The 18,045-nt window shown below is 45.0% G+C and overlaps 1 protein-coding gene across 2 annotated transcripts in view; it reads left to right on the top strand.

Moving 5' to 3' along the window:
- The first annotated feature begins 12,450 nt into the window (after nucleotides 1–12,450).
- The window catches only part of igf2bp1 (insulin-like growth factor 2 mRNA binding protein 1), a 73,429-nt gene continuing 67,834 nt past the window's right edge, over nucleotides 12,451–18,045 (top strand). The window contains exons 1-2 of one of the 2 annotated variants that reach the window (XM_030057767.1): nucleotides 12,451–12,732; nucleotides 14,061–14,121. In XM_030057767.1, coding sequence (XP_029913627.1) covers nucleotides 12,558–12,732; nucleotides 14,061–14,121 — 236 coding nt within the window. In that variant the 5' untranslated portion in view covers nucleotides 12,451–12,557. Of the gene's footprint in view, nucleotides 12,733–14,060; nucleotides 14,122–15,162; nucleotides 15,264–18,045 lie in introns of those variants that run through there. The other variant, XM_030057768.1, reaches the window with a different exon arrangement.

Genomic DNA, 18,045 nt, shown 5'->3' on the forward strand with positions numbered 1-18,045 from the left:
GAGAGAACAGGATCTGATCCCAAACTATTTGAAATGTGTGAAAAATCATCTCAGAGATGCTGATGCTGTTTATGAGGCCTGAGGCTGAGCTGAGGCCTGTAAACAACAACAACAAACACACAACAAGGCCAGAGCAGCAGCAAGACAACAATAATAACAGTAATAGCAATAATGATAATAATCATACAGCCAGTACTACAACTCACAGTTATAATGATAATAATAATAATAATAATAATAATAATAATAATAAAGCTACTTCATGAGGACTAGAACATCTAGAACTGGACTGACTTTAAAGAACAACAACGGAACATAAAACTGATGTTTTTTTCAATGTTTAGGAGTTTCCAGGTGGCACACAGATTACTGAATCATGTCTGATTTGATTTGATTTGATTTGATATGATATGATATGATTTGATTTGATTTGATTTGATGCAGCTTGAGTTTTCTTTTCTTTTCTTTTCTTTTCTTTTCTTTTCTTTTCTTTTCTTTTCTTTTCTTTTCTTTCGTTAGAGTTGTGGTGTGGACGGCCTGGAAGAAACTTGAGGAACGTCAGAAAACCGTCTGAAACCTTTCAACAGACTGAACAAATTCAAATAATAAAAAATAAAAAAACAAAAACAAAACAACAAGCAGGAGGAGCTGTGAAGGGGCATGAGGCCGAACAGCTGAGGGTGTGACTCCAGGTTAGCCCCGCCCACCCAACATCACCTGACCAACCCCACTGGGTCATGTGACCCGGCAACAAGCTAAAAAAAAAAAAAAAAAAAAAAAAAAAAAGTAGCCAATTAAATAGCCAACCATTGTTGGTTCCAAGAGGCTTTGTGAGGAACCATTTGTGTAGATGAATCCCCAAAGGTTCTTTAAACCATCAAAAAAAATCTATTCCTTTAGAAACCATACATGGAAAAAAAAAAGCAAAAAATAGGTTCTTTAAAGAACTTTTTAAAAGCAAGTTCTTTGTGGCCCCAACTGGTTCAATATAGAACCTTTTTTTTTTTTTTTTTTTTTAAATGGTTCTCTTTAGTAATTTTTCAGAATAAAAGTTTTAAATCAGATTGGTGTATCAGGTTGAAAACCAACATGAACATGTTGTTGTCCGGTTCTCCACGTTCCTTGTTCCTTCACTGGGTTCCAGACGAGCTGTTAAAAATGTTTTCTGATGGTTTATAGAGCGAGACATTAATCCATTCACTGAGGAAATAATCTGCACATTAATCCACAAGGAAAAGAATTGTTAGTGTAATGAGTGTAAAATGATTTACTAGCATACACACACACACACACACACACACACACACATACACACACACATACTATATACTAATGCAGTGAAGTAAGGTATATATAAGGTAAGGTATAAATATTTGCGATTGAGGAACGTAGTTGTTATAAAAGCAGAACCCAGTGCAGTGTGCTCTCTTTGGAGGTTACTGAAAATCTGTTTATTGTCCAGGTTAAATGTTCTGTGTGTTCTATTGAAGTTAAAGGAACCAACAGTCCCTGACAGTTCAGAGAACAGCTGACGGGTGAATCGTTCTGGCCATGTGGAGGTTTTTAACATCAGGTGTGTCGGTACCTGCTCGGCTCAGGTTTGTTTGCTGATCTGACGTTGAGGACCAGATCTCTGGATCCCTGGATGGAAGATCTCTGGACTCGCGAGCCAAGAACCGAGTGGAACTGACCGTGAGCAGAATTTCAAATTGTTCTGATCATATTGACGAGGTTTGTCATGTTTTCATGTTCCTGCAGTTTCTGTATGTTTCTGCTGCTGAAGCTGAAAACAACATGACAGTGACGACGGGTTCTGACCGTCTCACAGGTTCTCACCGTCTAAAAGGTTCTGACCGTCTCACAGGTTCTCACCGTCTGAAAGGTTCTGACCGTCTCACAGGTTCTCACCGTCTGACAGGTTCTCACCGTCTGACAGGTTCTCACCGTCTCACAGGTTCTCACCGTCTGAAAGGTTCTGACCGTCTGACAGGTTCTCACCGTCTGAAAGGTTCTGACCGTCTGAAAGGTTCTGACCGTCTGACAGGTTCTGACCGTCTGACAGGTTTCTCCCCGCCGTCTGACAGGTTCTCACCGTCTGACGGGTTCCTCCCCGCCGTCTGACAGGTTCCTCCCCACCGTCTGACAGGTTCTGACCGTCTGACAGGTTCCTCCCCGCCATCTGACCGGTTCTGACCATCTGACAGGTTCCTCCCCACCATCTGACAGGTTCCTCCCCGCCGTCTGACAGGTTCCTCCCCGCCGTCTGACAGGTTCTTCCCCGCCGTCTGACACGTTCCTCCCCACCGTCTGACAGGTTCTGACCGTCTGACAGGTTTTGACCGTCTGAAAGGTTCCTCCCCGCCGTCTGACAGGTTCTGACCGTCTGACAGGTTCTGATCGTCTGACAGGTTCTGACCGTCTGACAGGTTCTGATCGTCTGACAGGTTCTGACCGTTTGACAGGTTCCTCAACACCGTCTGACGGGTTCCTCCCCACCGTCTGACGGGTTCCGCCCTGCCGTCTGACAGGTTCCTCCCCACCGTCTGACGAGTTCCTCCCCACCGTCTGACAGGTTCCGCCCTGCCGTCTGACAGGTTTCTCCCAGCCATCTGACAGGTTCTCTTTGGGACCCTCAGAGGTGTTCTGTTGTTCCTCAGAGAGCTGACAGTGAGCTGCAACCTGCAGGCACCTTGTTCTCTCTGTTCTCTTCTCACTTCCTGTTTCCTCAAAGAACTGTTTCAGGCACTTTGGAACCACCAAAAGAACTGGCTTTCTAAAGAACCGTGATGTGAAATATTCTCCTGTTAAGAACCGTTCTCAGTTCCAGCTGGCACCTTTATTTTGTGTGTGTGTGTGTGTATGGAACAGAGTTTTTAGCGGTGTTTTCATCCCAGTCCCGTGAGAATGTTGTTTTTCGTGATTGAAGAACCGAAGAGAACCTGTCGACCAAAGACATGAAGAGAAGAACATGGAAACGTTCAGTTCTGCTGAGATCTCTGACAGAACGGCTGCTGCTTCTTTTTATGTCCCGGTTTCTTCAAAATGCTGAAAGCCGTGCTGATTATCAGGAACCACACACACACACACACACAAACACACACACACACACACACACACACACACACACGCACAGGTTCTTCACTCAGATTGACAGAAACAGGCTGCAGTGCTCTGAAGTCACTGAGTCTGTGCTACGTTCTGCGGTTCTGTTCACTCAGAACTAATTACAGGATCGTCTCTGTGTTCCCTCAGTGTTCCCTCAGCGTTATTTCAGTGTTCTCACAGTGTTCCCTCAGTGTTCCCTGTGTTCTTTCAGTATTCCCCCTGTGTTCTCTCAGTATTCTTTCAATGTTTCCTCAGTGTCACCTCAGTGTTCTCTCACTGATCCCTCAGTGTTCCCTCAGTATTCTTTCAGTATTCTTTCAGTGTTCCCTCAGTGTTCCCTCAGTGTTCCCTAAGTGTTCCCTCAGTATTCTCTCAGTGTTCCATCAGTGTTCCCTCAGTGTTCCCTCAGTATTCTTTCAGTGTTCCCTAAGTGTTCCCTCAGTATTCTCTCAGTGTTCCATCAGTGTTCCCTCAGTGTTCCCTCAGTATTCTTTCAGTGTTCCCTAAGTGTTCCCTCAGTATTCTCTCAGTGTTCCATCAGTGTTACCTCAGTGTTCTTTCGTGGTAACCCTGGCCTAGGCTACATCTCGCCTCGGCGTGTGACAGTTCCACTGTTCCACCACAGGAACCCGAGTCCGAGTTGTGACGCTTCGCTTCTCAGGTCCAGCAGAACATTTGTGCAATGCGTGAATGTTAGCTTGTTAGCTAAACATTATCTTGTTGGCGTCATAGCATTAGCAAATGTCAGATCATTAGCTTCTTAGCTAATCATTAGCTTATAGGGAATTCAATGTAGTGACTATATAGTGACTCAATAGCGGACCGTTTCGGACACGACTTCGCTCGTTGTTCGGCGCCGTTCCGCAATGCATGATGGGATATATTGCCTGGTTAGTGACCATCGGATGTTCACTACATTTTGCGGTGGATTGTGGGAAACATCCAGTGGACTATATAGTGAACATAAATAATCACTAAACATTCGGACACCCCTACAAAACGGCGTAATCACTATATAGTGCACTATGTAGTGGTTAGGGAGTGATTTCGGACACAGCCTTGGTGTTATCTAATTGTTAGTTTGTTAGCTTATAAGCTAATTGTTAGCCTGATAGATTCTTAGCGTTACCTAATCATTCACTGGTTCACTTATTAAATAATCATGAGCTTGCTAGCATCTTAGCTAATCATTTGTTTGTTAGCTTCTTAGCTTGTTGTTAGCTCATTAGCTTCTTAGCATTAGCCGTCATTAGCTTCTTAGCTTCTTATCTTGTTAGCTAATGTTAACTAAAACCCTCGGTCACGGTGAGGAAAAGGTTGGGATTAAATTAAGGTTATTGTTAATTTTAGGGAATGCTAGCTAGCAGTGTTAGCTAATGTTAGTAAACACCAACAGGAAGAGGCGGGGCCGTCTGCAGGCTCCGGCGCCCCCTGCAGGCCTCGGCGACACGCAGCGTCTCAGTGACGCCCCCCTGTGGCGACCAGCGGCTCTGCTTCACGCTCTGCCCTGAGCTGGTTACCATGGAAACACTTCTGACTCCTCCCCCGGCCTGTGATTGGTCCGTTTTGGGAGCAACACAGGTGTTTATATCTGAACGAACAAACAAACAAAAACGAATAAAAACCGAAAACTAAAGAGTTTTGTTCATAATATCAGTTTCTTTTTGTTTGTTTTGTAAACACATGATACAGTTTCAGTTAGTTTTCTTTGTTTATGTAAAGCCTCATTTTTATTGTTATTTCAGTAAACAAAAATGTTTTCCATGTCTAGTTTTTATTGTTTTTCGTTAATGATGATAACTGTGCTTGGAGCGTTCTCATTGGCTGTGGCTTCCTGCTGACAAGTTGTGGGCGGAGCCTCTGAGCGGCCTCTGTTTGACTGAAAATACATAGCCTACATATAACTATTAGTAGAGTATAGTTATCAGATAGATATAGATATATATGAAAACAGTACAAGAAATGTAAAAAGATATAGAAAATAAAAAAATAAAAAAAACATTTTTATGAAATGATTTCAAACTTTCTGGTGTAGATAGTTTGTTTTTTTATCATTGTATTCAGCTTTAATGATTTTTAATAATTCTGCTCTAATGGCCTAAATCAAACTTAATTTTGTTTTGATCCTGTTTTCATGGCTGCATGTTTGTCACTGGTTTTATTTTGTTGCAGTGTCTTTGTACTTTTTGTTGCTTTAATTTTTGTTTTTATTTTAATAGTTTGAACTTGTGGATCTATCGATCTATCCATTTATTGACTGATATATTTTAAGGGGGAGCGAGGCGTTCATTTCAGTCTCATGGGCTTGAATTACATTCTGTGATCAAGTCATTTTGTGGTGAAAACGTGTGTGTGTGTGTGTGTGTGTTTGGGATGAAACTGCCACTCGGCACAGAGGAAACAGCTGAGCTGAAGCAGCAAAACAAGTTCATTAAATAAAACACACACACACACACACACACACACACACACACAGGGACATATAGGAGTAAAGAAAAGATGAAGAAGACAAAGTCAAAGAAAAGAGAAAATGTAAACATTGCACTGCCGCTCCTTCAGGCCGTTTGTCTCCTCCTCCTGCGTTCCCGCCCAATTTAACCCCGTTTCTCCCCAGCCTTTGACCTCCTTCTACCTCCCCTCCCCCACCTCACACACACACACACACACACACACACACACACACACACACACACACACACACAGGGGGCTGGTGGCAGGGTCTCGTGATGCCATGCATGGCTGTGTTTAGGAAGTGCAGCACAAAAAGAAAAGACAAAAAAAAAAGACCTTGTTTCTTAATTTGACTTCCTCCCCCCTTCTTCCCCCTCTTCATACATCTGTGTGTGTGTGTGTGTGTGTGTGTACACATGAACTGAACTGACTGCTGATTGTAAGCTGCAGCTCTCAGACCTGCAGGGCTGGTTGAACATGTGAAGCGTGTCTCTGATTTGTGCCTGGTTCCTCTGCAGGTTCCAGGACGTTCCTCTGCTCTCCTCCCAGAGCGAGCAGTGGGCTTTCAGAGCTGCCACATCACTCCTCCTCCCTTTCCTCCATTCATTCCACTACGATATGAACATGAACTTTCAGAGCCTTCACACTTTCTTCACTCCAGTTTTCCATCAGCGGAGTAAAGTCCTCCACATGAGTTTTCCTAAAAGCAGCAGCACTGTTGGCTTTTTGTTCATATTTTTGTTTGTGAGGATGAACTTCTTCAGATGCTGATTGGACCGCGACTCAGTGAGCTCAGATTATAACATCAAAATAATTCACTCACTCACTTTTTTTGGTACTGTGATGATTTCTACTGAATAAATTAACAGTAAATTACAGTAAAAACTGAGCAAACTCACTTGATTTGTTTAAGAAACATGGGGAAAAAATGTGATATGGTAATAATATGGTAATAATAATAATAAAATAATGAAATAATAATAATATATTATTAATAATACGCATAATATGCAAAAACCTAAATAAATAAAGATACAAGATACAAGAAAACTACTAGAAAATTAGTAAAATGAAACTAAATAAAGAGAAGAAATAAAAATGTAAGAGAAAATTAACTAAATAAATAAAATTAAAACAGAATGAAAATTTACAATAAAAGTTGGATTTTTTTTTAAACTATATTCATAATGATATATTTGAAAGTTGAATCAGATTTCTTGAGATTGTGTTCACACTCGTTTAGCTGAGGACCCCTGTGGGTCCCCGGGCCTCACTTTAAGAACTGCTGGTTCAAAAACATCTGGTGCAGATGTTTTTGAACTCTCAACAATTTTTTAACTGGTTGTCACATAAATGATTTGTTTTGTGTGTTGCCCCCTGTTACTATCTGTGTGCGTGTGTGTTTGTGTGTGTGTGTGTGTGTGTGTGTGTGTGTGTGTGTGTGTGTGTGTGTGTGGTGAACCTCTTTTGGTTGCTGTGATTCAAAAACTGAAAAACTGTTTTTTTCTAAGACCACTCTCTCTCTGCATTCACTGTCTAGCTCGCTCAACCACCACTGCTCTCTCTCTCTCTCTCTCTGTCTCTCTCTCTCACTCACTCTCAAACAAGATATCTTCACCTGTGTTATTTGTTGGTTTTCTAATAACAAACTTCTTTTAAACAAAAAGAAGTCTTGCTGCATGTTATTTGGGACTAGATTCAGACTTCGCTCAAGTAATAATTTAAACATCTTTTTCTGTGATGGGACACCACTTGAGAAAGCGGAGGTTTTCAAATACCTTGGTATTTGGCTTGACCCTGAACTCTCCTTCAAAACTCATATTGATTATGTTATAAAAAAAATAATAAATTGCAGCCTGCGTTCACTCTACAGTTCAATTAACTGCTTCACCCTTCAGGTCAGAAAAAGAATTATTACTCAGTTAGTACTTCCTATTCTCGATTATGCAGACATAGTTTACCAAAATACATTTGATTCTCATTTACGTCCTCTTAACGCAGTTTACAATAACCTGTGTAGGTTCATTCTGAGGTGTCCATATCGCACTCATCATTGTGCTATGTATGAATCACTCAATTGGCTCTCCCTACAATCCAGAATGCATTACCATTGGCTGCAATTTGTTTTTAAATGTTTCTTTTTCAACTATCCCATGTACCTAAAGCAATACTTAGTTCCCTGTAGATCTTCTTATTCATTCAGACATACACAGCACCCTTTTTTCATTGTTCCACGCACCTTTAAAGAAGTTGGACGACGGGCCTTTAAATTTAAAGCCCCATCAGACTGGAACCACTTGCCCAATTCAATTCGCTCCAGCTGTTCCTTGTATATTTTTAGGACATTATTGTTTGCTCATCTCAAGACAACTTGTTCTTGCTTTTGATTTTGTATTACTTCCCAACTTACGAATTGTGAGGTGTGGGTCAGCCTGTGCTGTATTTTGTGTTTGTGTTTGTATTTCTGTTGATATGTTGTATTTTCTGTTGCACAGTTGATGTACCTATGTTAGGGACCCCCTCGAAAACGAGATGCGACATCTCAAGGGGTTTATCCCTTTAATAAATTCTCTATTTAAAAATGACAGAAATGTTCCACATGTGAAAAAACAAATGAGATTTTGCATTTTCACGTGTGACTGGCCTCTGAATGACAACATGTGACAACAACCTGAAATCACGTGAGATTTGCATCCTCACATGTGACTTCCACACGTTCACATGTAAACAGTTTCTCCTCATGTGGACATGAAATAAATAATCACATGTGGATGCAGATCACATGTGTTCTGAAGCCTGATGTGTTTTATTTCACATGTGATTTCCTGGTGTTTGCTGGGAGGAGAAGCTCTGGAGGAGGTGGAGGTCAGAGGTCACGCTGAGCTGCTGCAGCCAATCAGGGCGGTCATGTGACGTGTTACCTGTGTTTAGCTTTCACTAACCCTAACCCTTAAAAAGAAAAAAGAACACATCCTGTTGCCTTCGGGAGCACGAAGCTTTGACTTTTGACCTTTCCGGCTGCAGCAGAGCCAGGAGAGCATCTGCATCCTCCACGCCTCCACATCCGCAAAACAAACAAACAAACAAACAAACAAACAAACAAACAAACAACAAAAACAGAAACAGGACAAAAAACAAACAGGACAAATGAGATTTGAGAAACAAACAAAGCAAAAACCTGAAAACTATTGAAAAGATTTAAAGATTTAAAGATTTAAAGAGCCTTGATAGAACTGAACCTCAGATCAGAGGAAGCCTTCAAACTAAATTATTTAATGTTTCTATTTCTATTTCTAATATCTCCATCTTGGTGACAACATGACCTTCACAATAGCGCCACCAACAGGTCAAACTGCTAACAACACACACTATTATCTGTATTGCCTGTATGTGAGATTTATTATTATGACAAACAGAACTGTTGTTTAGTCTCATTTCTCTCTCCATTGTTTTTTTTTTTTTTTTTTTTTTTTTTTTAAATCACCATCATGGTCAACTTAAGGTTTGTTTATAATGTATAATTTTCTGTAGTTGGATAGTTGAAGTCAGGAGGGCTGACTCTGTGTCCTCCTGTTATTTCCCTGAGGTCACATGCCAGGTACAGCTGATTAATGAACCGCTGAATATTATTCAAATATGTTTGAATGGAGTTGTCCTTTCATGGTCATCAAAAGGTAAATAATAGGCTTTATTTAAAAAACTATGCAAATTCTGTTTCTAATACATCAAGATGATACTGATCATTTCAATTCAACTTTGTCGTCTACTGATGAACGCAGTTTAGTGAAATTTGGTTGACAGAATCCAGCAGAACCTCCTGCAGCCCTGCTGGAGGTCCTGCTGGAGGGTCTGCTGGAGGTCCTGCTGGAGGTCCTGCTGGAGGTCCTGCTGGAGGTTCTGCTGGAGGTTCTGCTGGAGGTCCTGCTGGAGGTCCTGCTGGAGGTCCTGCTGGAGGTCCTGCTGGAGGGTCTGCTGGAGGTTCTGCTGGAGGTTCTGCTGGATTTAATGCAACTGAAAAACTCAGTGAGATTTGGAGCCGGCCATGTTGGGACTCCTAATCCAGCGGGATTACTTCTGTCCTGTAGGCCTTAATCCTAAAGGGTTGCTTCCAAAATCAAATAGAACTTTTAAATGGATTTATTATTATTATTATTGTTGTTGTTGTTATTATTATTATTATTATTATCATTATTATTATGATTATTGTTGTTGTTGTTGTTGTTGTTGTTGTTATGGGAAACCTACAGGACTTTAGAGCTCAGGGAAGGAAACTACTCCAGATCTTCTGATTCACATGGACTCCCCAGTCCATCTGAACCAGATGAGGACCTGCTGAGTCTGCAGGTCCAGGTGAGCCTGGACGTGATGCTGGGATCAATAAGCTGCACCACAAAGTGTCTTTTTTTTTAATGTCACTTCGGTTCTATTTTCTTAATAAACATCATATCCATGAGGTTTTAGGATTTTCTCACATCAGTTGATATGAATGTGATCATCAGGCCTGTCGGTGCGTGTGGCGCTTCACGTGCCGCCTGCCCCGGCTGCGCGGCCTGTTGGCAGCAGGTGGACCCGGACCTGGCGGCCCGGCTCTTGCGTAACCAACCGAACAGAAACGGCTTTGTTGTCGCCGTGTTATCTGGTCCTGCTATAGGCACCGCTGTGGCTTTCTCACCAAAGGAAAAAGACAGCGAGGTGGAGAGTAAGACAGAGAGAGGAGACGCCATGTTGCAGCGTGAGACAGGCGCGGCTGATCCGCGGCGCAGCGCCTCAGCCGCTCAGGGTTTGGCTCCATTTTGTGCGCAGGAGCCATTTTCTAACCAGGCGGGCGCACCACACAGCCACGGCTCGTGCAGGCGGGCACAGTGGGCAACAAGATGCAGAAATGAGCACACACACAGACACACACACACACACACACACACACACACACACACACACACACACACACACACATACACACACAGCGGAACATGGTGGAACCCGCTGGTAGAGGCCAAATCTAGAAATTTCAGATTTGGAGCCAAAACATAAGATAGCGCGGCTCGACCAGTGTGTGTGTGTGTGTGTGTGTGTGTGTGTGTGTGTGTGTGTGTGTGAGTGTGTGAGTGTGAGTGGAAGAGGCAGGCCTCTCTCTCACAGCCTCCATTTTGAGAAGCTTCCATCCCCGCAGCAGCAGGCTGTGCAGTAGCCTAGCGACTGCGCCATGCTGTCACTTCCTGTGCGCCCCGCACACACAAATGATGATGAGGCGGATGAAAGGGGAGCAGCGGAGCCTCTGGAGCCGGGCGGGGCCGCGCGGCCGGAGCCGGGGGTCCCGCGGTGGGCGTTGCCTGCTGGAAGCCGTGACCTTCCTGAACAAAAACCAAACCACAACCATTTCAACCAAGTGCGCAAACTAACTAGTGCGCAACAAAGAGCTTCCGCCGCCCGGCTGTGATGTAACAGGAACGCGTCTCATTCACTGTTTGAGGCGGCCGGTGGCCGCCATGCCGGACCCGCGGTGCCAGTTGCGGCTCCGCTGCAGGTTCCAGTGGATCAAAGTGCGCAGGACGCATGTGCAGGGTCCAGCGGCTGCGCCCTCTTGGCCCCTGGAGCAGAACGAGGCCCCTGGACCTTTTGTTCCGCCGCTCCCAGCAGCCCGAGGTTCACCATAGGTCATTTATGTAACATCATGACGACTAAATTCTTTACCGCGCCATGCATATTCATCCAGAGGGCGGGAACTGGCATGGGGGGTGGGGGGAGTGTGTGTGTGTGTGTGTGTGTGTGTTGGGGTGGGGGTGGGGGGCTATAGGCTACAGGCGGCGCCTTGTTATTTAAATGTGGAACATATTTTGTGGCACCGAGGCCTCGAGCCCGGCCGGAGAGCGCGCAGCGCACATCCGCGTCTTAGAGGAAGTCTCCTCTTTCCATCTGACTGCCCTCCGCCTGCACGAGCTCCATCGCGCTCGGCGCATGTGTGGCTACGTCGTGTTGCATAAAAGCCCCGCACGGCACGCTACACACTGCACCCTGCACGCGCACCCTGCACGCGCACTGTTACAGTACAGCAGGGCGAGAGCGCAGCGCGGAATGGAGGGAGGGGGGCGGGGCGGGGGGGGGGGGCTCGCCTTGTAGCCTACGTCCGTCCATGCGCGCGTGCACAGTACACACTCATCTGGTGAATACCCTCGGATGAGAGGGGGATGCCCCCTCCCCTTCCTCCTCTTTCTAACCTACTCCAAATAGACCACGTGGTTTCCTCTTTGCAAACAAACAAAAAAAAAAAAAAAAAAAAAAAAAAAAAAAAACGTGAATTGGAGTCGGTGTAGGGGCGGCGTCACCCCTCTGCCGGCAGCGGGCGGATCGGTGAAAGAGGGAAGGGTAGAGAGAGAGAGAGAGCGAGCGAGCGAGCGAGAGAGAGAGAGAGAGAGAGAGAGAGAGAGAGAGAGAGAGAGAGGCGGAGAGAGGAAAACATTTCTCCCGACCCGATCCCGCCATAGTTTTTCCCACTCTTCCTCCATAGAAACCATCATCATCACCTCCAGCTCCCAGCTCCTCACTGAGCGACACCAACGCTGCCAGGCTGCCGCGCTCCTCCTCTGCTGGCCGGCCGCGACTCACCGGATCCTCATTCCTGCTCCACTTTTACTCCACCGGATTTAAAGCGAAATTTCAAAAACGCCTCCCCCCTTCAGTTTTCGACACTTTTCCAATTCTCATTTTTTTCTTTCTTTTTTTTAATTTTTTTTATTTTTAATAAATTCTCCTCTCGACTTCCAAACAAGCGACACTTTTCGGCTGTGAGCTCCTGTCGCTGCGTGGATTTTCTCAGTGCGGCTTCCACTTTGGCTGAGTGAGATCCTCTCCGGCAAGTGTCACCGGGTCTTGTTGCGTTATTAAACAAATCGAGGAGGAAAAGTTTTTCTTTTTCTTTTGTTTTAGTTCTTGTTTTTGCCTGGTTTTGATTTTTATTTCGTTCGGTCTTTTTTCGGTTTGGACTTGTGCACACAGTTTCCACCATGAACAAGCTTTATATTGGGAATCTGAACGAAAACGTGACCGCCGAGGACTTGGGGAAAACCTTTGACGATCACAAGATCCCGTACTCCGGACAGTTCCTCATGAAAACCGGCTACGCGTTCGTGGACTGTCCGGACGACCAGTGGGCCATGAAGGCGATCGAGACGTTTTCTGGTGAGTTGCAGCGGAGCCGCTTGCAGCTCCACACACTTTCATTCATTCTGAGGGAAGCAGCGGATGCCGGTGTAGCCGCGGCTGCCTGCCCAGCCCTCCGCACACACACACACACACACACACACACACACACACACACACACACATACAAACACACACACACACACACACCGTCCCAGTTTCTGCCTCCATCCGCATCCCTGCCACGGACAGCAATATTTTATCCCCGTGTTATTGAGTGTGATATAATGAATCTATGTGTGTGTATGTGTATGTGTATGTGTGTGTGTGTGTGTGTGTGTGTGTGTGGAAGCTACACGCCCTGCACAGCTACTCAACTTTTGCAGGGGGAGGGACGGCCGTGGTGTGCGGCTCGCAGCAGGCTGAGCCAGCGGCCACATTCGCAGCCCTTATTCGCCGTGTCCGTGTGGATTTCTCCCACGGACCGTGCTCGTGCTTTATAAACCTGCCCGGGCCGTGCGCTCGGGCCTAACATGTGCACGCGACTGCTGCTTTTTGCACATCTTGCACGGTGAGGTGGAGTGAGTACTCTCCTGTGATATAGAATGAAGCCCGGCTCCCCTCCCCCTTACAGCCGGCAGTCCACTATGACAAAGATAGAAAAATATCTTCCTCTGTCGACTTCACCAAAACAGGCCTCGGAGCGGCGGGATGAGCCCCCCGCCCCTCCCACCGCCACCGCTAATCGATCACCAGGCATCGTGATTATTACAATTCGATCCGACCCGTGGCCTCGCCGCGCGGCTGCGTTTTTCATGATTTCCTACATGTGTAACATGTGAGGAGCCAAGGTCGCCATGCCAGGCAGCTCACACAACACACACACACACACACACACACATACACATATATATACATATACACACACAGCAGGGCGAGGAGAGCTCCACTTCAGCACAGGGCACTACACACACACACACACACACACACTATAATAGATATATTGTGAGGGAAGCTTGGAAGTTGCACATGAGGTTTGTGTCGGTGCTTCAGCCCGGAGAGAGAGAGAGACAGCAGGCAAGAGTTTCTACACAAACTCACTTCTTCCATGACTTCTTGTTCTCCCCCCCGGCCTGTCTGTCTGTCTGCCTGCCTGCCTGTCTGTCTTCCTTCCTGTCTGTCTGCTGCTTCACAAATCACAAAGTTAGCTGCAGTTTAGCAGAGGACACTGAACGCAGCACGTAGGCCTGCAACAAGCTGGTAAACAGTTAGCATGTAGCCTGTGCCCCCCCCCCCGCCCCCCCCCACTCCGCTTTTACCTCATTTCTACATTTATTTATATCTTCCTGTATTTATGTATTTTCCAGGTAAAGTGGAGCTTCATGGAAAACGTATCGAGGTCGAGCACTCCGTCCCCAAGAAGCAAAGGTAGAATCTGAAATAATTATTAATTATCCCCCTGTCCTTTTTTTTTTTTTTTTTTTTTTGTTTGACTTGCTGTGTGTCCCACGGAGGTGCAGCAGAACCCGCAGTGTTCTGTGTTCTGTGCCCCCCCCCCCCCCTCTCTTCCTGCATGGTGTTCTGCCTCTGCAGCCCAAAACTTTAGTGGAGTGTTTGTGAGCTGCTGGACTTTCCTCTCTGAGTGTGGAAACGCTGCTGCTGGACCGGAAGTCGGCACGGATAATAATATTGTTTGCAACGTCATCACATTATGAGCAGGCCTGCATGGCTGCGGCCCGCCGAGCTTCAACTGTCACTGCTGTGTGTGTGTGTGTGTGTGTGTGTGTGTGTGTGTGTGTGTGTGTGTGTGTGTGTCCGTGCACGGACACCCAGATCACATGAACCCCCAAAGCTGTGTGTGTGTGTGTGTGTGTGTGTGTGTGTGTGTAGCCTATGTGTGTGTGTGTGTGTGTGTGTTCGTTTGCCTCCACATGAGTGTGGATTCTTTGTGAAAATTGTTGCTAGTCGTCCTGACTGAGGCTCGTTAAATATCGAAGTTATTGATTTGGTTTGTGTGTTTGTTTATTTGTTCTGGATTTGCTGAAATGCAGGAGGAGCGCGAGCGCGGCTCGGCGCGTGTCACGCGCTCCTGCTCGGTTGAAAATGTTGGATAAAATGGACAAAATTCAGTTAAATCTGGAAATAATTTCTTGTCCAAGCACAGTTGTGTGTGCTGAGTTTTTGTGTATTAATTAGAAAGTGACAATTTCATACTTTGATACTTGGTAATACTACCACAATTATTATCTCTATTATTGTTAGTATTATTACTATAATTCACGTTTCTTTAGACAATTTTTTAGTGTTCATTTAAAAACATAATAGTTATAATTATTTAGACTATTTAGAATTAATTTGGACAGGAAGTGGTTCTGTGTTGCTGCACTAGAACCTGTAGCTTGGCTCTTTTTTTTTTTTTTTTATAAATCTGCCCCAGCTTGGGGGACAAAATGGAGTCGCCCCCTCCCCCCGCTCTGTGCGAGCAGCTCCATCTGACCTTCTTTAAACACTATTCCGGAATTCGCCTATAGACCACCATTCATGCCTGTAACCTTTGGCACAGATACGAGGTGAGCACACACACACACACACACACACACACACACTTCTCCATGCATGTTCCGCCATTTGGCCACATGTGTGTGTGTAGCCCCAGCCTTGATCAAAATGAAGGCCAGGGCGCAGAGCTTCCCCCCAGCAGGCCCGGAGCTGCTCCACACAAATCCCGCACACCTGAGGAAAACCCCTCGGAGTCAATTTGGCGGAATTTGGACAAATTTTGGTCAAATTTTGCGCTTTGACGCGTCCGCGCTGCGCCAAAACCCCGAACCTGCCGCACAGCCCGCCGCTCGCACTGCGGCGCACATGGATGTGCTCTCTGCCTTGCATTGCGTGTATATATATGTGTGTGTGTGTGTGTGTGTGTGTGTGTGTGTGTGTCTCTCGAGGTGGAGAAGCAGGTCAGTCGCCATGCTTGGGCAAACCAACATGGCTGCGAAATGGCTGGAGGTGCCGCTGCGTGCTGGCGTCATGGCGCTCAGTGTGCGGCCCTGAGAGCCTCCAGGAGCCGCGCCGATCACACTCATGCGCGTGTGTGTGTGTGTGCGCGCGCGCGTGTTGGAGAGAGAGAATAAGGGGCCACCGGCCCTCCATGGCTCCACAGCACGTGCTCTCCTCACGCACAGAGGAGGGCCTCCACGTCACGGAGTTGGGGGGAAAATGGCGAAGCCCTGAATGAAGCCTGGAGAGGACACACACACACACATACACACACACACACACACACACTGTTCCGGGTTCCTGTGACGTGCTTCCCCGTTAGAACATGTTCGCAGCAGAACCGGATCAGTGCGGCGCAAAACTCTTTTTTTTTTTTTTTTTTTAAATGAGTAGTTTTGTCGCCTGGTCTGCAAACGGCGTTCAGCGCGAGCCGCAAATCTCAGAATTCTGAGAAAGATGAAATAATGACGGTGGATAAATGTTGATGATTTAAAACATTTTTCTTGGACGTGAGAACGAGCCCAAATTATTAAATTAAATTAATTACTTTGGAAATTTTGAAGCAGCGCATCGTGTTTAATGAGCGGAGCGGCGGAGGGCTGAGCTGTGAGGCCAGGCCACACCTCTGAAGCCCTGACACGGAAAACAGCTCAATGATAATAATAATAATAATAATATTACTACTACTAGTAGTAATGATAATAGTAATAATAATAATGATAATAATAATAATGTGTGATCAGCTGGTAAGAGAATTTGAAGAGACTTCACGAGCTGCTCTCTGGCCAACCGTTCTTTATTGTCTAGATTTTTTTTTTTTTTTTTTTTTTCAATTATTCTGAGGCTAGGAAACACTTTACTGTCCCAGTGTTCTGGTTCTGTTGTGTGTGTGTGTGTGTGTGTGTGTGTGTGTATGTGTGTCTGTGTGTGGTGTTCATAAAGCCATTCAGTTGGAGCAGTGGCTGCACATTTCTGAATATTGTGAATATTAGAAAAAAATATATATATTTGCAGTGGAGTTTAAAGGTTCAGTCCGTTCTGTTGCTGTTGAAGTGTGCATGAAGGCAGCGCTGCTGTCTGAATGCTCCTGACCTCTGACCCCTCTGAGCAGCCATGCTGAAATGTGAACATGTGTGCGTGTGTGTGTGTGTGTGTGTGTGTGTGTGTGGCAAAGAAGCAGAGGAATCCCTGCTCACACGGGCTGGAATAAAGGAAAGGAAATGCTTTTAAATTCTCAAAATTTTAAAAAAGATAAATTTGTGCAGTTGTTCCTTTTTCTAAGTTGAGTTAAATGTGTGTCAGCTCCTCCACACACACACACACACACACACACACACACACACACACACACACACAGTGTATATAGTTTACCTCATGAGGACTGGAGTCTGCATGAAGGTTTATGGGAGGTCGACTGATGGAGGAAGGAGGGGGAGGTGTGTGTGTGTGTGTGTGTGTGTGTGTGTGTGTGTGTGTAAGAAAAAGAACAAGTCAGAGAGGAAAAGAGGGCGAAAGATGTGTGTGTTTGGGGGTGGGGGCATTGTGTGTGAGTGTGAACGTGTGAGTGAGTGTGTGTGTGTGTGGTGGGGGCAGCAAACTCCTGAGTCCCCACCCCTCCTTACATAACAATGTGGACTGGAAAAGGAAAATGTATGGATGCAGTGTGTGTGTGTGTGTGTGTGTGTGTGTGTGTGTGTCTACAGCAGCATGAAACAGTCAAATAAAAGCCACAGAAAACTTTCAAAGTTGAGTTTAATTTGTTAATTTGAAGAGCATTTAACATTTCCATGTGGTTTTTCATGAGTCTGTAAACCGGAACAGAGGATCCACTTTGTTAAAATATATTTTTTTAAAAAACTCAACCAAAGAAAGTTAAAGTTCTGTGCTGTTTGCAGCTTTTTCATGTATTTTCTTTTTTTTTTGTCTCCTGTTTTCTGAGTTGAGGCGTCACTTTTTGCAACTTGGAGGTGTCCTTCTCTCTTTTTTTCCATTAATTATTATTATTATTATTATTATTATTATTATTATTATTATTAACAGTAAACTCTTGATTTGCTGGCTGTCACTCAGCTGTAAAGTGTCTGGTGAGGTTTCCGGTGTTTGGGAGCGTCACCGGGCCACGGCACGGCGCTCAGCAGGAAATACCTGTGCTGTTTAATTAATTAGAGCAACTTTACAGAGAAGCACAAATAAAACCAAAAATAAAATTAATGCATTTCGATTTTTCTTTTTTTTTTATTTGTTTCCAATATAACACAGAAACCAGACTTCCATAAAAGATTAAAATACATACAAACTGTTGTTCTGGAAGAAATCCTTGAGGTTGACTGGCACTCCTGTTTTTATTTATTT

The sequence above is a fragment of the Myripristis murdjan genome, chromosome 8 (genome assembly GCF_902150065.1).
Source record: "Myripristis murdjan chromosome 8, fMyrMur1.1, whole genome shotgun sequence".
In the NCBI taxonomy this organism is placed as follows: domain Eukaryota; kingdom Metazoa; phylum Chordata; class Actinopteri; order Holocentriformes; family Holocentridae; genus Myripristis; species Myripristis murdjan.